Consider the following 25,853-nt stretch of genomic DNA (forward strand, 5'->3'; position numbering starts at 1 on the left):
TTTTCTTTTCCTTTTGGTCATCACTTTAGTAAAAGTCCCCATTCAGACAAAGCTTGTCACTGCTGCCAACTAGTCAGCAGTATTTTTGCTTTGGAAAAAAAAAAAAAAAAGAAGAAGAAGAAGAAACCAAGCATTCCTTGCCCTCAGTCCAATTTTTCCATTTCAACAAGAGATATGGTGATAATATCCAAAAGAATTTCTTTTACATTGCACAAATGATGAGAATCAGTTAATAGATGTGACCACCAGCTGAACAAGAAACTAGTGGTAGCTAAGTAAATGTCATCTTTTCCATCTCCTCCATTTCCTGCAAGAAGTCAGGGTGGGAAATGAGAACACTAGGACTTAACATTGCTGAAAACCAGGATTCTCCAACTCTTAAAGAGTTGTAAGATGCACTGCAGTGTCAGTTTTTCTCAGTAAATAATTTCTGGCATGCATGTTTTTAATCATTATTTTCATCACATTCACTGTTTTCCTTGCACTGAACCCAAGCATGCTCTGCTTGGAACAGGAGGACAGACAGTCTTCCCTACTGACAATTTTCTGTGTGTAATCAACTAATCAGAGGTTTTGGGATGGTACTGTCTGGTGCTCTGGATTAACCACTCTGCGCTTTTGTGCTCTGACATGATTATCTGTTTTTGTGGTGAGAAGTACACCACCGAAGTCCTGTTTTAAAGTTTTAACATCAATTCAAGTTATAGGCTTCTCCTGTATAAAGGGGCTTCTCCACAACACATTTGTTCTTCAAAGATATTATTAATACAAGATAAAAACAATTATAGTTAACTGTTTGGAATAAAGTGAGAACATGAACATTTTGAAGAAACTTATTCCTCCAAATATCTTCAATTCTGAAAAACATTAAAAGAGCAGAAACTAACTGCAAAATAACATCCATCTGATACTTTTGCACTTCTTTATTTTCTTTTTTTTTTTTTACAATCAACTCCAATGAGATTGATGTAACAGAAAAGACACGACACACAAAAAATATTTTCATAAATATTTAATTAATTTTGAGTTTCTGATGAGTTAATGTGAATCCTGCCTAGTCAATAGGTGGCTGCTCTGTGCTAGCTTAGTATGTGTGGGGAGTAGCTGGCTTGCTTACAGCAACAAGGAGGAAAAGCAGAGCAGTAAAAGGAAATTGTGGTTGTAAAACCACAAAAAAATGACAGGGGCATTCCAGGTCAGCTGTTATATGAAACAAGAATTTCAAATTATTTGCTTTATAATGGATACGTGTTTCCTCCACACTACTCACATGAGATTCCTGCTCATGGGCTTGCCCTCGTGTTTAAATTCTAAGCTGAACCAGAGCCAAAATTGCTCCTTAGTGACCACAACGTGATACCTTACTCTGCCTGTCCTAGTAACTTGTAGCTGATGTGAATCAGAGTTGCAGTTTGTGCTCCACCAAGGAAAAACCCTAAAGAATACGTTGTCTAGGTAGAATCAGAAACAGGCAAAACTGTTAAGCGTTTAATTGAATCTATAATGTGTATGGGTCTATTTACACTAGTTCTTAAACCTATTAGCAAAAGGGGTCCTTACTGTTTGTGCTTTGTGTGGAAGGCACATTAACTGCAAGCAGGGACTGGAAAAAGCTTTTTCACCACCACTGCAAAAAGTGTGGTGGGAACTCCCCCACAATGGTTCCTGTAACGCTTTTAGATAGTTTTTGTCCTATCTGCATTAGCGTCTCAACTGGGTTTTATTACTATGGAGAGAACTACTGATGCCCATCCTCTTTGACGAAATATTGTCTTCCCAATTTAGGTATATCCTGTGCTTCTCTGAATGATGCAGATCAGTTGCCCCTTCTAGACTGAAACAAGGAGGCAACACTGACTGAGTGTTGTCAATCTTCACAAATGAAAGACTGCTTTAAAAAAAACCAGCAGCAATACCTGAGATCTCCTAGAACTCAAAATGTTACCGAAAATCATAACCTGGAAAACTCTCAAAACCAAATGATAGTTTAGAAAGCCAACATTGGTTTATTGCAGCCTGGGTGCATGGGGGATCCTTCCTCCTAACGTGCACATAACATACCCCAGGGTACACACTGTATACAGTACAGTATTTGCATAGAACATCACATATCCATGTCATTCACACACAGAATTGGTTACAAGCTTCTTACTTATAGTGCAAATTGGTGATTGCAACGCCTTATCGGCTTGTCTCCTCTTGCAGCCAGAACTTTTTTTATGTGGTGACTTCTTCCTGCATAATTTACATAACAGTGTTCTTATCATTATCTGTTATTTCCCCAAACTGACTCCCTTGATCAGAAGTCCTTTCAGTCATCAGTTTTGATGACTTGAGATGGTGGGTACTTGAGCATTAATGACTTGAGAGGGTGGGTCAGCCTGACCTAAACTTTGTGCACATTCTGGTTTAATTAAATCAGAGTTTGGTAGTTGGCGAGTTCAGGCAACAAAACCAACTTGAAATTTCAGATAACTGCTCAAGAAATATCTGTAATTTCCTTTCTGTAACACTTAATGGCTTAACCCACTAATCTAACTGGCATCAGAAGTTTCAGGAAAGCTATTCCACCTAACTAAAAAGATGTGTTTTCATAATTTAACAGTACTTCTTGAGTGACTCAGTTTTATTGAGTGTTCGATTTGGCTGTTAGTCATTCTAAACCCACATGAATTAGAAAACTGAGAAACATGAAGTCCAGTTTTTCAAATTGCCAGAAGAAAAAAACTGCCACCTCATAAACTTGGCAGTTTTGTAAAAAAAAAAAAAAAAAAAGAAAGAAGAAAAAAAGAAATATGTATTTACTATTTTTACCATTTAAATAAATCTGTTAGTGTATATAATTATTTATGAAAAATAACTACTATATGCAACAAAATTGCACTTCACAGTAGAGAACTAACATGTCTCCTGATAAATTTTCTGCAAAATTTTATACTAGAGTTAGTGTTACCATTTGCTCATTCACTCTGCGTGACCTCAGTGCCAAAAGCAGCACATCTCAAGTCCATTTAATAGGGTAAGATACACTAAAACCAACCAGAGAAGGATTTTTACTTTATTATTACAGGAGACAAAAACATACAGAAGGTGGAAGTACCTCTTTGCAATACAATGCCTTGAAGCAAGTCAGTCATCTAAATGCTGTTCTGTATATCTACCTGGATCTAACCCTATTAACAGGTGCATTTCGCACTGTAATTTACTGCTTCTGCTCCTGCTTACAGTCAGTTGATAAAATGTCTGTGTATTCAATGAGAAGGGATTACATTTGCAGGGGTTTGCCTGTGTCCTGCAAACATAACCATACAAATTCAGGAATAAGCAACTAAGATTATTATCAGGCCATACTTAGCCTCAAAATAACTACCTTGAAGCCAAACTGATTGTAGGAGAGATTAATTTAGTCCATCATGGTAATTGAGACTCATTCATTGAAGACATCCTGAAACCTAACAAAGGAAATACCGAAATGATCAATATGCCCGTTGGGTAGCAATTACCAGTCTCTCTTTTTTTAGGTCAGTGTACAGAGATAGGGGCAACTAAAGAAGCAGAGAATTTATTTTTTTTTTTTGGTAACTTTGGAAAATACAGTTTCCAAATGAAGATTCAGGGCATGGCTCTAACTAAAAATTCCAGAGAAAAAAAGGTTGGGTTTTTTTGTTTTGTTTTACAGTTTATATTACTGTTACAAATGTGGCTTCAGCTTTCCTATCCTGGTTAATTAGCTATGAATATAGCTGAATATAGATAGCTATGCAGCACAGGATCTTAGACCATAATTTATTCCATAGGAAACAGTGTCTTTTTGACCAGGATACGAAGAGCTTTGTCCACATGATGATTATTTATCAATTGTTTAAATCTTTGTAAATAAAAAGAGTCACAGAAGTCGTAGCCATATGTGCTTTGAAGAACCGCATGGAAAATGTTCTTCTAAACCTTTTGCTTCTTCACCCACTTATTCAGTGGTTCTGAGCTGAACAACAAAAAGACTGAACTGGCTCCACAGGTACATCACTGAGCCTCTCGGTGTATATAGGGTATTCCCCTTGGGTTTGGAAAGGTATGTCCTGGTGATGTGTGTGTCTGCTCCAGTGCAGCCTTCTAATCAGATCAGAAGGGTTGTTTGTGTGGTGCCTTCCTGCTCAACGTTGTGTATTTATTCACAAGGATTAAGGATTGTTACACAGATATTAAATTTCTTAACTGTAAAAATATGGCTAAGGCTGGGCAGTGCTTTGGTTTTTTGGGTGCAGTGTTTGAAGACATGAGTACACGATAGGCTACATAGAGGGCTGAATTCTGTAAGTCCATAAGTTGGGACAAGTGAATTGCGCATGGTGTCCTTTCCTGGCATCTCCTTGCTGTCAGCTAGTTGGTCAGGTTTTCCAGGCTGCTGGGTACCTCTGGGCAGGGTGCCTCTACCCACCAGGAGGTAATACATTTCTTCTAACCACTTCTCTGCTGAGACACTTATATCAACATCCTAAACCTTCACCATGTTTAAAACCACGTCAAAGAGCTAAAAGAAGCTGTTGTCACATCATCCTTAAGCTTGCCAGCTGGCAGTAAGAGGAGGTGAGGAGGGGAAATGGCAAGCCCTGCTCGGCTGCAGTTTGGGGAATAAGAAGTAAGGGTCAGACACAGGCACTGAACAAGGATTTTAATCTTTAAAGAAGCCCTGGTTCTAGTGAAGGTTATTATTGCATTTTTTTCTGGTGTTCTTTTAGAATACTCTGATTTATGCTATTTATTCATGTCACTTCACCAGCTTTCCTGTCAGCTTTTGCATAAGGCAGACTGCAGACACCTTGCTTCCATTAAATGCTAGTCCAAAGGTGATTGTTTTTTATGCCTTATATTTTGGCAAGTCCATGTTTGATTCACACAAGCATAGAAATACTATTTTCTTAGTAGAATGTGATTCTTTGCTGAGGAGCTCATTCTTTATAACACATTCAGATTTCATCAGCATCTGCCCATAGGTAGGTTTGTCCTGTTGAAAAGAGGCTTCTTCCGTTACTAGTGCATGCTTGTAAGGTGTTGGATTTTTTTCATTCTTTTCTTAATAAATATTTATTACCTTTTTAAGACTGTGTGTGTTGCTTTTTTCCCTTTTTCTGGGAAACTATGTTGGTACTCCCTGTAAAATGTTAAGGGATGCAACCTTCCCTGAAATCACAAATACCAACAGAATAGACAGATTTCTGGTGCTTAGAAAGTGGCTTGTTAGCATTAACTCCAGCAAGTGAGAAAGTACTTTAAGGATCTGACAAAGAATAGCAAATGTTTCTCTTTAAGTTACTTAGAATAGTCCTGTGTTAAATTTTCCTTAGTGGCTGCTCTGTGAGTATTCAGCACACAATCAGGTCCAGATTTTATTTTCTGTTTTGTATTTTGGCTTTGAAAACCAACATTTATTTCTAAATAATCCAAATTCACAAGTAGTCAAAAATTGAGAGCAGGAACAAGTCTCAACACAGCAGTATGGAACAATGATGGAACAATGTTCTGAAATTTCTTGCAATTTGTTTTAAAGAAGAAGCACACCTGGTATCTAAAGCTCTGGTATGGAGAGTTTCTGTTAACAAATTTTTGGGTGTTTAGTCAGCATGGAAGGACTTTGGAAGTTTTAAAGACCTTTAAAAATGCTTGTGTATGCCTGCCTGTGTCTCTGTGTCTGCTTTTCTAACTTGTCTGTCTAGCCTGTGTATTTCATTTAGTATCCAGCTGGGGCTGGGTATTGTAGTACCATAAGCCAAAAAGTCAGCATTTCCATCTTCCTGCCATCTCAGAAGAGTCAAGTCAACAGCTAGTTGTCATTTCCCATGTTTGGTAGTACACTTATGTGCTTTTAATTGATAATTATTAGCCAAGAACATACCTTTGCACCTTTTCCAAATTAAAACGAACATTAAAGTTTCAGAGAAGCACAAAACTAGGAAGACTTAATAAACACTGAAGACGACTCGGCTTTGAGTTTGTGTTAAAGCCAGTACTCACCTAGTGGCTGTGCACTACCAGAATAACTAAGAGCCAGATCTCTGAGGGGGACTTCTCCACTAAGTTAAATGGAGTGGGGCAATGTGCTAAGTTCCCTGGTGCCCATCAGAATCAGTGAGAGATTTTGCAGCAGGCTCTGTGAAGAGCAGGGGATTAGTTCTTAAAGGTAAGTATTTCAGAGGGAGTGTCTGGCAGGTAGGAGCAGTCTGGTCTGTAAAAGGCTCAGCAGTGGGCTCTGCAGCACACAGCATGCCTCATGCTGCTGCCTGGCCAAGGTTACACACTGTGGGTACGACTTTTCCTCTCATTCTCACCAGCATTTTGAGTGAAGCTAACTTTTTTCTTTGCCAGCTTCATAGTTATATCAATGTCTTTCAGAAACCATTTTCTGTTTGGTTTTGTTCTCTATTGTAAATTCCTCTAAGAAAAAGTCAACTAGAGCTACGTCATTCTCACAAAGCATGTACCAGTTCACTGTTGTAAGGATCAGGGTGGTTTGTTCTTTGATTTTTTTTTTTGTTTGGGGTTTGTTTGTGTTTTTTTTTAAAGGATGTCTAGTTCATTGTCATTGGCTGAAATCAGTAAAACCTTAGGCACTTATATGCAGGAGTGCAGTGTGAACATAGTCTGTACTTCTGTGTCCTTCATTTACCAATAACAATATAGGTCAATACAGAAGAAGTTTCTGTGCATCAGAGGTGATGATGTTTTGTTAAGTTTTATAACATTTTTTTCACTACAACTTTGGTGAGCGTTTCCAAAACCAAAGCCAAGCAGGTGTTGGAATGGAAGGCCTGTTCAGTAGAAGCAGGGAGAAAACTGCAAAGCCATTTGCAGCAGCATTCTCCTGACAGGGTGGGGGGAATATAATTTAGGTGGAAGGCAGTGGATGTAAGGGATCATGAGTATAACTTCATAACCAAACAAACTTCCAGAAATCAAAGGAGGGAGAGGCTTGGGTAGAATTTATATTACTATACAATAATAAACTCTGCCTCTACAGAAGAGTTAGGAATGGCACGGTAGGTTCGCGTTTCATGACTATTGAGCAGTGAAACACTAAACAGCTGCACATAGCTGAAGCTCACATGGCAAACGCGTTTAAAGCCCTCTAGTTTATACCTCATGAATCGATTGTCCAAGGCTCCTACTCGTTCCCTTGCCTGGACACATTTATCCATGTTCAAACTCCTGCCTCTGAAGCGATTTTTTCTTTAAGGTAGGAATGGAGATGCATTTTACAGGCTGAACATGTTGCTTATGATGTTTTATTATTCTGTCGGGAGGCAGTTTGCCTCACAGTGCTCCTGGAGGAGGGTGGTCAAGTTTACAATGACTCCAATAGTGTCCACATTGCCCTGTTTACTGCTTTTCTAACAGGGTAAGATGCTACTATCTGACTAGAAATAGCTGTTCAGCAGCAGTTGCAGAAAGAACTGTGGTGGTGGTGGTTTAGGTCCCAGATCTGTCAGCTGAGATTATTGGCAGTACAGTATGGAGGACTCACAGACACTGATGATGTGTAAATTTAAGCATCTGCAAAGATTAACACTGCCTCAATCATTAGCACCTAATTAATCTCCATTAAGCATTAGCACCAAATTAATCTTCAGACAAGGGAAATAAAAGAGTAATTTAAAATCTGGGAAGAAAACAAAGGCTTTCGCAATGACTACTCCCTTGCTGAGTGTCTTTTAGCTCCTTTCTACTTGTGGCAGATTTTGCTGAGGAAGGTGCTAATCAGTCTCCGCAAGGTGTGTGCCTCCTCTGCCTGTAGCAAAAAGCCTGGCACCACAAGCCAGGCATCACACTGTGGAGGCAGCTTGGCCAGGGCAGCACCTGGCATCCTCGGTGGGGAAAACCAGATTTGGAAACGGGGTTAGGCCCTGTCAGTAAAAATTCTGCGTGGTGTCTAAACCACATCACAACTCATGTCCCCTGCCCTGCCCTGCCCTGCCCTCCCTCTCTGGGAAGAGCTTCCTGAGGGCTTCCAACCAAACTGAGCGTTGCTGGATTTTATCAGCTTCTAGATGCCTACTTTGGTCAGAGCTAGTTACCATGGTGTTGATGTAGTAGTAAGTTATATATGTTCCGCATTCGGTACTTGCATAGATGCTTTTTCTGATCTCTCAGAGAAAGAAGAAAGAGAGGCGTTTTGTATCTACTTATGTATAAAAAAGTAGGAAGCTGTCCAAGAGTGCACTGATTTATATTAAATTCTGCACTTGATGTTTGTTGCTTTGAAGGAATAAGCCTAATTCCAGCTGTTTAAAAGAAAAACAAAACAATGCCAAAAAAAACCCAAAAACCCAAACAAACCTACCACAAAACATTTAAGGAGAAAAGGGACAGGTTTTTCCATGAACATTCATTTTTGTCACCTTTAACAAATTAGAAGAGAAGCAACCACTAGTTCAGGTTACTGTATGGATCACTGTGGAGATCACACATTACTGTATACATTACTGTACTAATTACCATTGTCTTTATAACAGCTGTGAATTGCAATATTCCATTCTGTTATGTGCATGACAGCAAAATAACAAGTGATGCAGTTAGTTAGAAATGAAAACTGAATAAAGCTCTGGAAAGGGTAAAAAGTGCTACAATTCTGCATAGGATTCTAGGTGGAGAAAGGATCTGTTAAGCAAGGGTAAGATACAGTTACAAGACTGTCAGCAAGGTGTTTACATTAGATAATAATGATCTTGTAACAAACTATGCAAACAAGCTAAGACTTCCAGAAACTTCTGGTAACTTGGTAAATCTGAACAGATTTTCCAAGGGAAATGCTGTACAGTCTGGAGATGCTATGAAACAGGACCTAAAGGAACAACCTGTACAACTGTAGAGACCCTTAGATGCATCAGCCCTTTAGCCTTGACAGCAATCGACACACATTTATGACTTGCATGTGAATGGATGTTGGACAGGCCATCTGATACATCTTTCCAGAAAATCTGCTGGCAAATATAAAGAGTTCTCCAGAATGGGGCAGCCAGCTACCAGAAAGTTTGTATCAAAGTGCCTGTAAATCAGATAGGATAAATCCTATATGGAGGTTTATATGGAGAACAGATACGAAAAATTCCTAATGGAGCCTGTGAATGCTCCAACACCCCATCCTAGAGACAAATGCCACAGCTTTGGTCAAGTCTTCAGAGAAGATTTGTGTCCATGTTCCCTTTGTGTCCATGTGTGGCAGAAATAACTAGGCAAAGGATGTATTTTCTTGGCTGTACTATTATCGTATCTTGGCAAAGGATGTTTCCTTTTGGCTGCAGGTGCAATGACAATGATTGGAGTCCTATTTCTTACATTATATTAGAAGGTTTCTTGCTTTTGTAGGTGATTTATTTCTTTTTTGTGGGATGCAGCACCATTTAGCTGACACGGTTAGGGAATTAGAAAGGGTATTAATCTGTCAAAAATGAAAAAATGCTGCATGCTAATTGCAGTTAGGTTATTTGTCCTTGAAATGATGGAGAGGAGCAGAACCATGGTGGCATATAAAATCACATGAATTTGCAGAGATGCAGAAATGTTAATGGGGAAGGCATGTGCACGCACTTTACAACAAATGTCATTTGCTTTTTAATCTCCCTTTCTTTTTTTTACAGAAAGAGATGACAACCAGGATGTGTCACTAGAAAGCTACCCACTAAAGAGATGCAAACTCCAATTTCCTTCTTACTGCAGAGTGCAAGAATGTGACAGCCCTCATGGATTGAACCTGCTTTTTAATCCATGAAAGCAGGAAAGTTGGGAACCACAGTTACTTTCACAAACACTTCCTGCCACTGTCAGGGTTCTTAACCCTGAATATGCTGCTAGGAACCTCATCTGAGTAACATGGATTATTAAGAAAAAGAAGAATCAATTTCATATTAGTTCTAGCTGCTTCATCAGGGACAAGAACATCTTCAGCCATGAAGGATGACAGACTGTGCTCCTGCTGCTAAAGCTTTATTGAAATTCAAGTCCCTTGGCTGGCCTCCAGATTAGTTATTTTGAAACAAAACTGTATTGTTAGTTGCAACGTTGTGGGTTTTTTTCTTTTGTTTCTTGGTATGTGCTTTGTTTCCTAAGTGCCACAGAATATTGATGATCTGGAATCGCAAAGGCTTTTAGCCTTTAATAGTCTCCACCCTTCACCAGGGCACCCAAGCTTGGTCACCAGTCCCAAATGCCATGGAGCCCTGTGTTTCCAGGAACACAGCCACATCCTTCAGCTGATCAGGCAGTTTGTTCTTCATTGTGACTCATAACCGGTGACAATGGGACAGTTTCTGATCTCAATTACATGAGTAGGAATCCAGACATAGCTCTGCAGTGTGAAGTCTTTTCTTTGAATTCATACTGTGACTGACAGTGAATCTGCTCAATATCTCTACATTACATAAAAAAACCCAACTATAGTCAGCATTTTCCTGAAGTACCCTATGAAGTACACCAATCTATCATGCAATTTGATATCCTTCTGTCCTCTTAGAAAAAGGATCCCTCATTCGCCTTAAAGTTTCATCTTTTCAGGGAAAAAGAAATTTAATTTTAGTAACTGGGAGGAAAACACAGTAAAGGTGAGTAGTATAATGGCTAGAGCAGAAGGACCTAAGTGAAGGTCTCTGTTGCATCTAAATGGTGTCCAGCAGTGCAGCTTGCTTTCCACAATGGACTAACACAAAATTTTTTTCCCAGTACTCGGTCCAGCTTAACTAACACATGTCTGAACAGGATGGAAGGATCCATTACAGTAAATCAAGTCTTCTATGACGAATATGTCCTTATAAGAGGCTTTGTCTAAAAAAAAAATATAATAATAAAAAAGAATAAATAAAGCAATATTTAACTGAGAGATCACAAGGGAGATACAGCTGAATAAATGGAAATCAAGTGGACACACCTATGTGTTCTGTGCCTTCTAATGAATTTTGCACACGTGTTATTGTGAAAGATAACTCCTTCCTGAGTTAAGTGCTGAAGCCTGTTGCTGCCTTCTCAAGTGACTTAAGTATGTTTACATCTTCTGAAACAGTATCAGAAGCAAATCTGGTGGAGTATCCAGTGACTGGAACATTTGAAATACAGTGGTAGCAGACAGTAAAGAATAACAGCAAACCTTTCCTAGCTCATATTGTGGTACATTCAGATTGGCTTGCCTGCTTGCTTAAAATAGGGCTTCTAAATGGTAATAATCGCATCCTCGCTGGAACAAAGGGCTTTTTTGTCTGTGAACATTCAGTGTAGCTATGGTGGAGGCTTTTCTGCATCTTTAGAATTATGCAAGCAGCAGCATCCTTTTCTTTCAAGGGGATAGACTTAAGTGTTCCTACCTCCTTTAGTGGTCTTTGCAATGAAATTAATTCTTTGGGGACTGGAATGCACACACAGATAAATTCTGGCCTGCTGGCCCTTTTCCAGGATATATCTAGCTTGTGGAATTCATTGACACAGCTATTGCTGAGCTTAGTTGCCTCATTTTAAAGAAGATGAAAAATGTTAAATCTTTGGAAGAAGGTACATGATACATGTGGGTGACAACTGCCTGGAATTACAATATGAATTGCATAAGAAAGGGTTTCTTGTACTACTCTAAAGTGCCTGGGCTGTTGCACTGTTGGAGATGGAACTGTGGCTGATACAATGCTCTTGAATTTCACTGTGCTCAGTTGCCATCTGGTGTTCTCATGACTGGGCAGTACTGCAGTGCTATATTTTAAAGTTTCACGTGAAGATGCAAATGAGTGAAATTTTGTGCATAAAGATCAGTCACTACACACATTGAAAAACATGGCATTTTATGCATTAAAATAATATATTCTTCACTTTATTATGCTACTTACCGTATGCTTGAGTCTATTCACTGTAACTCAGTCTGAAGATGAAGCAGAATTTGTTCCCAGTTACTCTGAATTATTTTTCAATAACATTTTTGTGAATGCATTACATTTGTGAATGCAAAATTTATCTGTTGGAGTGGTTTCCTTTTTTGTAAAACTGTTTTTCAGAAACTCTTACGCTTCCTTTTCTAGTACAGCATACTGTCTGAGGTAAAGGAGGGAAATGCAGAATTGTATGCTAGAGGATTTGTCTTTGACATTGCCAAAATTCCTGTAATGGGAAAGGCCCATTACAACCCAGGAGCTGAACCAGCTACAACAAAGTGCAAAATACACTCGTTTTGGTTGCTTATTCTGCTGGGAAGAACATGGAATTTGCTAAATGAATAAATGTCCTCCAAATGGCAGGGTTTGGCCTTTGGCTAAATGCATCCCAACAGGTACTTTTGCTTCCACTGCACAGGTGTTCAGCCATGGCCAGGCCATCTCATGCCATTTCTCCTTTTCCTGTGCCTGGTGTGTGATATCCCAATAAAAGCAATGTCTGGAATGTGGCATCACTACATAAAAGTATCATATTAACCCTGCTCATAGAGGAGAGAGGGGCAGAATCCTGTTAGATCTCATACTCAAGGATTCCAGCTTCATCAGTAATTTCTAGGGACCACATCTGGACAGAACTGCGCTTTGGTTCTTTATTGCAAGTCCCGATTTGTGTGACTCCTCAGGATATGTAACAAGTACTGAGTTTAAATGTGATTGTATGCAGAAGCATCCATTTCATAATGAGAAGAACTTTCTAACTGATCTTACCACTTATATCTGTTCCTAATAATTCCAGCATTTCATATGGTTCTGGGATTTTGGGGGGAGAAGGGGTTGTTTGGGCTTGTTGTTTTGTTTTGGCATTTTTTTAATGACCTTTCTAATCAAGTTTAGTTTTTCTTGCCTAAAAAGGATTTTAATTTTTTTTTAATCTGGTACTTTAGAGATGCTGTTAGTGTTAAGCTTCAAGGCACTGTAAGAGGGATCACTTTAGCTGACTGAGACCACAGTCCACTTCAGAAAGTGAAAGGTTCCTGTGATACCAAAATTGCCTTCAGTGATTAAAGACTTAATAGCTTTCAATGATTGTCTCTGTAATAAGGGATTTTTAATGGACTTCTACTTTGTGTGAACATAGATTAGTGTCACTGTAGTGACAAATGTAACATGAAACAAATCTTTATGTGACCTCTCTTAGGTTTTATGAAAGATGGAGACCCAGGATCTATCAAAGGGATTATTTTTTTTCAACTGATAAGCAGCAGTTGTCCTTCCCCAAGGACAATGCTGTCAACAAAAAGTAGCTTTCTCACTTCTCTGTGCCTCCAGAAAGGACGCCTCTCATCTATGCCCTCAGAAGAGAGACCACCAAAGGTTGGTTTTGCATTATCTGTTCGAAAGAGCAGAGGCAAGAGAGCCGGAGGTACCTGCAAGCACTGCAAAACAGGATGCACTATGTATAGAACAGGAATATGCTTGCTATTATATAATATGCTTTGAACTGTTTTTGAAAGGGGATAACACTGGGGGACCCAGTATAGACAAGTAGTCAGTGTTTAGGCATTTTTTCCTATATATTAGAAGAAATTAAGACATTTTTAATAGTTATGAACACTATACCAAGGGCAAGGCAAGCCAAATGAGTAATAAGAACCTGATAGTGGTATACATTTAAATCTAAAATGATTAAACATGATTTTTCATGTATTTCACGCTAAATATAAAGGCAGTGTTTTTCAAGGTTTAGCCAAATAAGTTGGCGCTATTAAAGCAGTTGTTTATTTTCTGTTTTAATAAATTTTCCTGTTTTAAAGACAGACGTAATATAATAAAGTGTTGTAATAATATTTTCCTGGAGAAAAAAAAAAATAACTTGCCCAGCCTAATACATGTGTGTCGATGCATGTGTGTGTGCCCATATATATATATGTATGTATGTATGTTTGGGTGAGGGTATGGATGTGGAAGTATCAGTGTGGGCATACATACACTCCCTGCCCTTCCCCACAGAATAATTTTTTTTATTTTGGTAATGTTTCTGGGGGGTGCATCTTTCTAATAAGTGGTTGATTCCTTTTCCTTCTCCATGCATCAGCGCTGTTTGGTATGTTCATTTTTTTCAGTGGTGTCAGTTGTGTCTTAAGCTCTTTGAGTTCTGTTTGTTATTTAGTAGTGGTTCAGCTGTATGGGAAGAGGGACCGACACTAACTGTTGTAGTCATTAAAAGAATAGCACCAATTTAAAATCCTAGTGGATGAAGCGATGAAATCCAAATCTGAATAAAAGAAACATAACCTTGCAGAAGTATTGTGAAGTTATTTGGGATCTAAGTCTTCAGCAAGAAAAATGCATGTGATTTTCATACTGTGGGGTGGAATTTAGAAGTGAGTGAGATCCATCACTGCCAATGCACCAGCTTCCTCACAGCCCTCCTGGCACCAATGCAACATCAAGAAAAATTGACTAAATGTCTTACTAATGAAAACTGGCCAGCCTCTCACCAACAGAGCCTTTCTTTAGTTAAGCTGGCCTGCTAGTACCTGACAGTTCGTTGAGCTTGGGTAACTCATAGGTTTCATCATGTTCTTCAGCTGGTTTCTGATGGGACAATCCAAGACAGAAGGTACAAGTAAATAGGATGAAGCCAGTTCAAAGCAAAGTTTAATCTCCTAAAGACAGGACTAAAGAGCCTTGGTTAGAATTTGGCTGCCCAAGAAGGAAATAGAGGTCTAATAGGGTGACAGAAACTAACTCCAGCATATGGACTTACAGCTTGTTGGACTGTTCTTTTTGTCCTTTGTCCTGATTCCTAAAGGATATATAACTATATATACACATTATTATATATAAAGCTACAGTATACTGAATGTGTCAGTTACAGAGCTTGAGGGGAACAGCATAGGGGTTAAGAATGGCTGCTGGCTGTGTAGCGACAGCGCCCGGGAGAAGAGCTGCTGCTGGACTTTGGGTGTCTCTGATGGTGGGAAATAGCTAAAGATTAGAGATGCCGGGACTGGTGGAGTAACTGGAAAACAACTGCTGCAGGAATTTGAGGAAATCTGGCAGAGCTGAAAGAAGTCCAATGGCAAGGGTAGCGGGAAGGTTCTTAGGGTAGCATGTGCATATCAGTAACACCAGAGGGCTGCGCCACCACTCAGAGGGCCCTCAACAGGTTGGAGAAAAAGGCTAATGGCAACCTCATGTTGTTCAATAAAGGGAAATGCAAAGTCCTGCACTTGGGGAGGAACAGCCCCAGGCATCAGCATGTGCAGGGGGTCACCCAGCTGGAAAGCAGCTCGGCAGGGAAGGGCTTGGGGGGCCTGGTGGACACAAAGCAATGACCATGACCCAGCAATCCACCCTCATGGCAAACCTGGGCTGCATAGAGAGGAGTGTTAGCAGCAGGTCAAGGGCTGATTCTTCTCCGGTGCTCAGCTCTGGTGAGACACACCTGGAGTGCTGGGTCCAGTTCTGGGCTCACCAGTACAAGAGACAGTACAGACTGGAGCAAGTGCAGAAAAGGGTCATGGGGATAATGAATGGACTGGAGCATCTCTCACACAATAAGAGGCCAAAATAGATAGGTCTGTTTAGCCTGGAGATGGTCCATGGGGGATGTTTTCCACATGTATGTCTATTTCATGAGGTGAGCGAAGAAGACAACCGGATTCTTCTCAGTGATATCCACTGACAGAAGCAATGGGCACAAACTGAAGTACAGGAAGCTCCTGTTAAATGTAAGGAAAACTATTTTCTTTGTGAGGATGAGCAAACACTGGAGCAGTTTGCCCAGAGAGGCTGTGGGATCTCCACCCTTGCAGCTATTAAAAAACCCCAACTGGACACAACCCTGAGTGACCTGCTCAGAGTGACCCTGCTCTGAGCATGGGGTGGGACTAGTAGCCTACAGCAGTGCCTCCAATCTGCTGATGTGATGACCCTGTGGTTACAGCAGTGTATATAGGTTCTACAGCAGTGGTCTTTAGTCTGTCTAGGCCAGAGGAGACCTATACTGTCAGAGGAAAAAGCTGTAGCAAACTCCTCTCTCTCCAGCTTTGCTGCGTGCCTCCCTCTTTTTCCCTAGCTTGACTCCATAAAGCAATGAAAGCTGAACAGCAAGCGGAAGGCGCCTCCTTGGTCAGCCAAGGAGCGAAGCAGAAGGGGAGAAGTGAAACTGGCAATTACATCCCACGCAACCTGATACATGGGAGAAGTCTCAGCGGTGTCATTGCCACTGGAAGCAGGATGGTGGTTGTCTGCTGCTGCACAATATGACCATTGAATTATAGAATCATAGAATGATTTGGGGTGGAAGTAACCCAGAAGATCATCCAGTTTCAACACCCTGCCACAGGCAGGGACACTTTCCACTAGACCAGGTTGCTCAGAGCCCCATCCAGCCTGGCCTTGGACACTGCCAGGGATGGGGCATCCACAGCTGCTCTGGGCAACCAGTGCCAGTGCTTCACCACCCTTACAGTAAATAATTTCTTCCTAATGCCTAATTAAATCTACTGTCATCTAGTTTAGAACCGTTACCCCTCACCCCGTCACTACAGGCCCTAGTAAAAAGTCCCTCTCCAGCTTTCTTGCAGGCCCCCTTTAGGTACTGGGAGGCTGCTATAAGGTCTCCCCAGAGCTTTCACTTTCCCAGGCTGAACAATCCCAGCTCTCTCAGCCTGTCCTCACAGGAGGTGCTCCAGCCCTCGGACCATCTTCACTGACCTCCTCTGGACTTGCTCCAACAGGTCCATGTCCTTCTTATGTTGGCGTCTCCAGAGCTGCACACAGTATTCCAGGTGGGGTCTCACAAAAGCCAAGTAGAGGGGGAGAATCACCTCCCTCAACCTACTTGCTGGCCACGCTTATGTTGATGCAGCCCAGGATCTGGTTGACTTTCTGGGCTGCAAGTGTACATTGTTGGGCCATATTGAGCTTTTTGTCCACCAGCACCCGCAAGTCCTTCTCCTCAGGGCTGCTCTCAATTCATTCTCTGCCCAGCCTGTATCGATTCTGGGGGCTGCCCCAGCCCAGGTGCAGGACCTTGCACTTGGCCTTGCTGAACTTCATGAAGTTCACACAGGGCTCCTTGCCAGGCCTGTCAAGGCCCCTCTGGATGGCCTTGTAGTTAATACAAAAAATATCCAAAATGTGAATATTTTGGCCTTACCAAAAAATATCCTAGTAGATTTGCTCTGCAGGCCTGGAGAGTGATGTCCAAGGTCCACCTGCAAGGCTGTTTTAGACACTGCCACTTCAGGTACTGTGAAACACAAGAAGTAACAGTTTGCTACTTCTGATTTTTGGGCTCTTACATTTCCACAAGTTGCTGTTATGCAAAATGGTCACTGAAAAGTGACCAAACTACTGGAACAGAGGCATAGCACAACTCAGAACTTGCACTTGTTTTCAAACAAATGTCTGTAAATTTGACTTCTGCAAAGCAAGTGGTATAAAAGCAGCAGCTCACTCATTATCGGACTGGAATAACAAATGAAACTAAACTTTATTGTCAGTTCCTGTTCTTAGTTTGGAGATGGTTTTGCAGGATTCAAAGTGGACCTGATGTACTCATCAAAACACTTAATTTTTCTAACAGGTTGGCTGTTTCCTGAAGGTCTGTGGCCCAGCCAGAGGCTCATTACTAGATCCAGCTAGGACTTCTTATGTGTCATGTTCAGAAGGATGAAAAAAGCTTCTGCTTTGCTAAAAAAGAATGAGAGAAGTACAAAGCACATCAACCAGCAGCAGGAGTGAATAAAGGAGGAAGCTTTTTGTTTGAACCATTAAAAGGGTAAAAGATCATAGAGAGCTAAGTATGGTATCCAGCTTTTCCTAGTTAAACAGCTGGAAACTGTTACCTATTACTTTTTTTCAAGTGGAAACTCCTAAATAATGTTATTTTCTATTCTTCAAATTCATATGTGAATGTACAAGTTTCAGCTGTTGCCCATGTACTTTTATATTTAAATAAAATGAATCAGAATGTCTCTTCCGTAGCTGTTTTGACTGTCCACAGACACCAACATTTCAGGTTGAGTTTTCTTGGGTTTGTTTGTGGGGGTTTGTTGTTTTTTAAGTGTCTGTGCTGTACTGCCTCTGGTCTTCTGTTCTGAGCCTAGGGTGTTGTGAAAAAGCTTGGCAAAATGTCCAAATCCTTTAATCTTGTTATTTCTGTAGGCTAAAGTCATGAAGCCTTTTACTTGGTCTTCAAACCCAAGTTCATACTGTTACCAGATTTTGTAACCAGACTGTATGGGCATATGGTTTTGTTTAGCAACATGCACATATTCTTGAGGAAACAGAATGCAGACATTATTTCAGCTCAGGATGTTCCATGCAAAGAACTACCAAGTGTGATTAACTGAAGTAATTGCTGCTTAGGACAAGGTGACTGTGAAGAACAATGATGTCCTTGGAAGCTGGCAACACAAGACTCTGGATCTGCTGGACAGATAGCCAAACATGTGTCCTTCGGTGAACTGCTTTCATTATAATACTAAAAATCACACCCCTTACACCAGCTACCCAGACCCACAAAGAGACCCTTCCTCAATGGGCGTGTGTAGTTGGCCAGTGAGGTTATGTAGCCATTATGTGGATACCATCCAACCAGTGTTAAGAGGGTTGGAAGCTAACAAATTAATATTCATGTGATTGTGTATAAATATGATTGTGGAAAGCACCAAGGTGTGCTAAGTCCACCTAACACCCAAACTTGCACAACTTTGTATAAAGGTAATTGTATTCTTAGACTTTTTCTTTGACATTGCACACTGGGTAACAAATTCGTTTTTGAGATGACAATACAAGTGAAATCCTGAAAGCCTGATCAGAGTAAAGCCATGGCAAGGAACCAGCATGCTAGAAATGGCACTGGAGCTGCCACTGCTTAAGGCTGCTGTGTAATCACTCTACAGCTTTTTAGTATTGAGATGGAAAAAGCTATATTTTCTTTTAAAGTGAAATATAACATACACTGTGTTTGCAATTTTAATGAAAAATGTAATTCTGTGATTGATGGGCAGAATGAAATAGACTTCAGAGTTTTCTGAAGAAGAAACTAGACCATGGATTAGTATGAAGTCACTTTATATTCTGTTCTGCATTTTTCATTCCTTCTTTGGTGTTTTGGTTTTTGGTTGTGTTATTCCAAATCTGGGCTCTTCACCCAATGTGCAAGAGCTGACCCACACACAGGGTCGAGATACACGTTTGTTGTGTGTCTGCACAGAGATGGGCGCTGGGTGGTAAATCTGCAAAGCCAGCACCTCTTAACGCATGGCAGAGCTTCCTATACCCTTCGAACTGTTGTTTACAATTATGTTTAGTCACACTAAATTCTCACCGGTTCTTAGGAGTCTGGTCTCCGTTTAAAGGTACAGAACTCTTTTTTTTCCACTGCACATGTTCTGTGGGGAGGGGGCTTTGTTAGTAGGGGGCTCTCTTTGCTCCAGTGTGGGTCTTCTAGTATACTAATTGGGATAGTTCACACATAGGGTTTTGGTTTGGTTGGTTATGGGTTTGTTTATTTTTTTTCCATTTAGTCTTATTAGTCATTTGATTCCCCTTGAGCTTATCTTGGTATTTCCTAGCTTAAGGTATTTATGGTGTCTGTTCCTTCTCCCAAGGCCATGTCTTGTTAAATATTCTTGAGGATTAACTAACATCCTCTGTTTCTCAAATTCTTTGTTTTTCATTATAGATATTTACATATCTGGGTTTTTTTTTTTCTTTCTTTTTTGAAGTAAGTAATTCTTGTATCAGTTGGGCTGCTTTGTGTGTGGGGGGGGGATGGTGGAGTTTGGTTTTTTTTGCCAGTTCCTCTTCTAGTACTTGTTTTGGGAAAAATCAGGTGAGGAAATCAGAAAATTACATCATTTGGCCCAAGAAAATCATCCACAGGCAGGAGGTACTATTAGCTCTGGTGAACACGCAGCTGGTCCCCTTCTGGAGCACTCAATGAGGGTGAAGAGAGGAAGAGATAGTTCTGAATAGAATATATATCTATGTGTGCAAAATAAGGCATTTTCAAAGGCCGTGACAGGATATTAATGAGATGCATCTCATTAGCTTTGATGCTGTAGCAATGCTTATTCATTAAGATAGTAGGTAGTATAATTATTTCTTGAAAAATTAAAATGGAAGAGCTTCTGTGATCTATCATTAAAAGGACAAAAGCAAGTAATAAGACCATTAGGTTGTTGTAGATCAATTGCAAGACAGCTATGAATTAGTATCCTGAAATTAAGCCTGTTATAGATTATCTGCATAATGCAGAGAGGTACACATATCTTACTTTTCTTTTACACATATCTTACTTTTCTCTGTATGGAAGCAAAACACATACATAACCAATCTGGATAATTTCAGCATCCTGTTGTTAAGGTTGGAAGGTGGTTTAGGCCATGTAAATAAACACTTGTCAGTTTTGGAAATAATGTTAGATATCCCTTATTAAGGGACAATTTAAATTTGTTGTTTTGCTGCCTCAAGCAGAGACCTAAATCATATGTCTGCTACTTTTGGTATCAGTAACTTCTGCAAGAAAATAAAAGGCACCTCAGAATCCACTTAGTGACTACTATGTTGTCATTTATTTTTTGCCTGGTACTTTGACTTGGCTGGACTGAATACTCCAACAGATTACTGTAATCATCAGTACACGCTATACTAAAGAAGTACAATCTAATATTGCTTTAGCTTATGGCAGATCAAATACACAGCAATATTGCCCATGTGTGTTCTCCAGCAAGTCAGTAATTTAAACAGCAGTGAAGATGTTTACACAGATATTTACCATGCATTTGCAGGAGATGGTGCACTCCAGGCCTCCCTGACAGCATCACTAAGTGTCCATGAGGAGTGATACAAAGAATCTATCACCAATATTCGAGTGAGCGGAGGTTACCTTTATTCGGCAGTGCTGGGTGCATGGGGGATCGCTCCACCAAAGTCATGCACAGCGAGGGAAACTTTCAGCCCCCTCTTCATACAAGTCACTCATGTCTCTTCATTAACTTTCCAGGAACTCATTAACGGGAACTCATTGAAGTTTCTTGCACCTGGACAATTAGCACATTCCCATTCAAGGACCTAGTATATCTTCAAGTTAACAACATTAACATATCTTGCACCTGGACAATTAGCACATTTCCATTCAAGGACCTAGTATATCTTCAAGTTAACAACATTAACATATCTTGCGCCTGGACAATTAGCACACTCCCATTCAAGGATTTAGTATATTTTTGAGTTAACAACAAGGGTCTCCTCAGATAAACATGAGCACACCGTTCTTTAAATCATATATGGCCCATTTTTCATTCCCCCCTTTTCTAACAACTATTGTAAATTCTTTTACAACTATAAAAAATCACTATGCCTTATGATCATTCTTTGACAGCACCAAACGAAACATTGAAGTAATACACATATTGGTATTCCTAAAACTATTACAATTAGTATTATAACAAAAGCATGCTTTAACCATTCCAGATTAGGTAACCACAAAGTTAATTTGTCCCATATAGCCTTAAAATTCCATGATAAATAATATTTAGTAATTTCACGTAAAATCTGAAACCTGTTCCATATCTTACGGATATCTGTTTCAATTCTATTACTTTGGTCTACGTATACATCCAGTAATCATTCCACCCCTCAGACTGGGAACAAGTGTTTTGCCCTGGGTTTCCAGGACATGCTCCCCCTGCCTTGCTTCGAGCTTTCCAACGACAGTTATTATCACTTTTCATGAATATTGTGGTTGTTAGGCTTAATATTTGTAAATCAAATCTAGGATCCAAATCATATGTTTCATCATCAAATAGGCAATATCCTCCACCATCGCCTGGCTTTTTCCAAAAGTCTGGCCAGGTAGGCCATTTGTCATCAAGATAATTCCAGTTTTGAGAGGCCACCCTGACGTGCGGAATTAGACTCTATAACTCGAAAGTTATAAAGTAGGTATGTTTATTGCGCGCAGATGCACGGGGGATCGCTCCTCCACAAGCGTGCATGCCCGAAGTGAGGAACCATCTCACATTTATACAATGAAACAAATGAATATTCAATTAACGCCTATACATATTCGTTACCTAAACCCCGCCTTCGTATGTTAATTAGCTGATCAGTCCGTTTCCTGGAATGTGGTGGTCTTGCAGGTTTGTAGGTGATTCATGTTCTTGTGACCATCCGATCTTCTTCAGGTGATTCATGTCCTTGTGACCATCCAATCTTCTCCAGCAAGGAGACTTAGCACTCCCTCCCTCTATTTGAATGTCTCTCATCTTTTTCTCATTCTTTTTTAAATAGCCCCTTTGTTAGAGAAAGAAGGGCAGGCGTCTCCCCGTCTCCCCTTTGTTAGAGGAAGAGGGGCAGGTCTCCTCAAAACTGTAGTTGTCTCCTCAGAGCTGTGTGCCTATGTGACCAGACACCGCACCCATGACTAGTCACCATACCCACATTCCTCGAGCAGACACATACAGTCACAATCGATGTCCATTGTCCCCATTTCACACTATTTCTCCATATCAACCCCGTGCAGGGGTGTTACCAGGCCTCCTTTAGGAAGAGAGGTACATATCCAGCATTCCTTAGTTTTCATAGCATTAATAATTATTTGTAATGTTTAAGATGGGTATTGTTTACCCATGCTTCAGTTTCTGAAATACTGACAACTGTTACAAACAAGATCAGAATAACTTCACACAAATATCCCCTGATCCTTTTGACAGTCCATTGTGTCTCCAGAGATTTCTTTACCTGTCAATATCAGGTTCCTCCTTTATCTTGATTGCAGTAAAGATGGCCAACAATACTCAATAGGGTCCATTCCACTTCTCTTGTAGAGGATCACCCCATTATAATTATGATCTAAAGAACCGTAGTCCCATGGGTCCTGCCGAGGTGATGGCCCATGATTTCTCAGGAGCTTTCTTTATCCAGAGTAGTGAATCCAGGCTGGTTGTTCTTTTATCTTGAGGGCGGTGAAGGTTGTCAGCAGCACCAGATAGGGTCCTTCCCACTTTTCTTCCAAAGGTTTCCCTGGAAAAGTCCTTATCACCAGATTTAAGGGAATGGACTGGTTGATCTAATCCTCTGACCCTTGTTAATTGTCTCTGGAGGGCCTTCACATATTCACACAAATATCCCTCCCCTAACTGCCTTAAATCTTCTCTGGCAAATTGTAACTGGTACGGTCTCCCATATATTTCAAAAGGGCTCAAATTCTCCTTTGTTCTTGGTTTAGTTTGTATTCTTAATAATACCAAGGGAAGAAATTGTGGCCAAGTGAGATTTGTCTCTTGTCCTATTTTCGCTATCTGTTTAATTAAATGGTTCATTTTTTTCACTTGCCCACTTGCTTGAGGCCTATAAGGAGTGTGTAATTGCCAATCTATTCTTAATACTGTACTCACTTGTTGTATTATTTTAGCACAAATGTGTGAGCCTCTATCAGAAGAGATTGTTGCCAGAACCCCAAAGCGGGGGATAATTTCATTTAACAATCCTTTCATTACCTCTCTTGCTTTATTTGTTCGACAAGGAAAGGTTTTTGGCCAACCTGAAAACATATCAGTCATAACTAATAAATATCAGTACCCCCCTTTTCTTGAGAGTTTGGAAAATCAACTTCCCACTGTTGTCTGGGGTAATTTCCTTTACTAATATTGCCTAGTTTTATTCTATTTGCTCCATTGGAATTATTATGTAAACACACTTCACATTGCTGAGTCACCTGTTTTATTACAGTATATAAGTTTCACCCTATCAGTTTCTGATTTAGACTTTTATATAATGTATCAGCTCCCCAGTGACTCTTATTGTGTTCTGTTAGGGCTGTGGTCCATATTAAATTGGATGGTACCACTATACGGCCATCTGCCAAATAAGCCCACTTATTTATTTTTATTTTACCATTCATGTCCTGAATTAGCTTTAGGTCTTCTTTAGAATAGATTGGCTCCTGATCTGTACTTACAGTTTGGATTTTCCTGTCTGGTATTAAGGATAATTCCTCCTTTCCTACCTCCTCTGTTACTCGTCTGGCCTCATGGTCAGCCAGGCAGTTTCCAATTTCCAAATCAGTGCCTCAATGGGCCATCTTATGTTCTTTGTTCCTGGATGACCCTCTTATAACAGAGGGGGCCATTCCTCACACCAAGGTCTGGCATGGCATATGTTCCCACCGCTCAACGCCTACTGGGTTGCAGCCAGCAGCGGAGCTCAAGATTCTTCTTGGTGGCAAACACAGAGGCCAACCCAGTCTTGCCCTTGACTGTGGTAGGAGGCACCTGACCAACCTTATTCCTTGTACTTCGTTGTCAATGCAGTTTCATCTGCGCATCCCATAACAAGTCACTGTCATGGCAAAACACACAGATTTACATTAGTAGATCTACTACAGAGTGTATTTTATCTCAGTTTTTATGTCAATATTCCCCACAGCCTTACTGACCAAGGGATATTGTTTTACTGGAACTAGGCAGGCCTCCCGCTTATCATTTTTACTGTAGCAGGCAAAGCATTTTTCGCCTTACCTGGAATTTATTCCCAGATATACCTGGTTAAATATTTCTTTTACTTCAGGGAGGTCCTCTTTTCCACTTTTCTGTTGAATTAAAGATAAGCTCAAGATTTCAATTACTTGATAATTTTTAACTTTTGGTTTCATTTCTCCTTCTTTAAACGTCTAGATGTTCTAATAAATCTCACCCCAACAAATATTTTGGTGAATTTGGCATTCTTATTTGTCTTCTTGGTCACAACCAAATTCCAAGCATCTAAATTCCTCCATCGAAGATTCACCTTTATTCTCCTCAGACCCATTGCCGCCTTACCGGTCCTGTTGTACTGCAAATGCTGCAGCAATTGGGGTGACATTGTCAGGTCCTTCTATTCAATTGTCAGCAACAGCAACCCCCTCCTCCTCACCAGCAGAAGGACTGGGGGGAAACAGCAGACACCCTGCCATGTGTCCAGCATGACTCAAGGCGCACCTTTGAGCGGGTATGGGGGTTTGTACAAACTCACCCCAATACTTTAACACTTTCACAGGGTCTTTGATTCTCCACCACCCTCCTGCTTCAGATCTTACATACATTAGTACAAGCTTTTATCTTACAACGTGTTTCATTCTGGTTGCTCCACAGAGGTAACCACAACCTGAGCTTGTTTTTCCACAAAAATTTCAACAAGAACATCTTTCTAGTTTAGGTCTCAGTTTTCCCCCATCCTTTTCTAGAGCCATAATCAAAGGATCAGGTGGTGTTAATCCCACACTCCTTCTGCCACACAAACGTATCTGCACACATTACTTCATCCCACTTTTGTTCCCTATGAAGAAACAGCATAAGCTGTAAAATTGTGTTGTAATATAAGACTTCCTTCGGGTGGCCATCTTTCGCCATCACCTAATGTATACAAAGGCCACCAATTCTGACAATATTTTAAAAATATCTTTTTGTTCAAATTTCCACTGGGAATTCCGCCAAATTCTTTCCAATGTTTCAAAATAAATCCCAGGGGTGTTTTGGTATTTATTTCTTGGCTCGGTCTGCCCCCCCATCTTCCTAATAAGTCTGGTATTTGTCTACAATGTGTTGGTTATTACTGGAGGCACCATACTTATCTCAGAACACACACCACAGTTCAAGACCTCTATTTAGCCTTATTTCTTGATCTCATTATTTTTCTTCTTATTATTACTATTTTGCGAGGAGATAATATATCTTAGACACTTGCCACCCTTTGTTCAAGTATACAGACAGAACCTACGACAGTAAGGGCAGAGGGTAATTCGTGTTTTTTCCAAATGATGTTAGTTCTACGGTTTTGTCCACAGTCTCCCGCTCTAATTTCTAATTATGCATTCCCCCACTTCATAAACTGATTTTTCAATCGCTCTGTCCGTCTCTGGCCGGCCCCTCGCGGGGAACACGGACGCGCAGGTCG

At 40.4% G+C, this 25,853-nt stretch overlaps 1 protein-coding gene across 5 annotated transcripts in view; it reads left to right on the forward strand.

Moving 5' to 3' along the window:
- MOB3B (MOB kinase activator 3B) overlaps positions 1–14,198 on the forward strand; it is a 107,570-nt gene extending 93,372 nt beyond the window's left edge. For all 5 annotated transcript variants that reach the window (XM_027808474.2, XM_027808476.2, XM_027808478.2 and 2 more), the window contains one exon: positions 9,630–14,198. Coding sequence is in view for 1 of the 5 variants with exons in the window: in XM_027808478.2 (XP_027664279.1) it covers positions 9,630–9,659 (30 nt within the window). In the remaining 4 variants the exon portion in view is untranslated. The remainder of the gene's footprint in view (positions 1–9,629) is intronic.
- Positions 14,199–25,853: the final 11,655 nt, after the last annotated feature.

This window comes from Falco cherrug, chromosome Z, assembly GCF_023634085.1.
Source record: "Falco cherrug isolate bFalChe1 chromosome Z, bFalChe1.pri, whole genome shotgun sequence".
NCBI lineage: Eukaryota > Metazoa > Chordata > Aves > Falconiformes > Falconidae > Falco > Falco cherrug.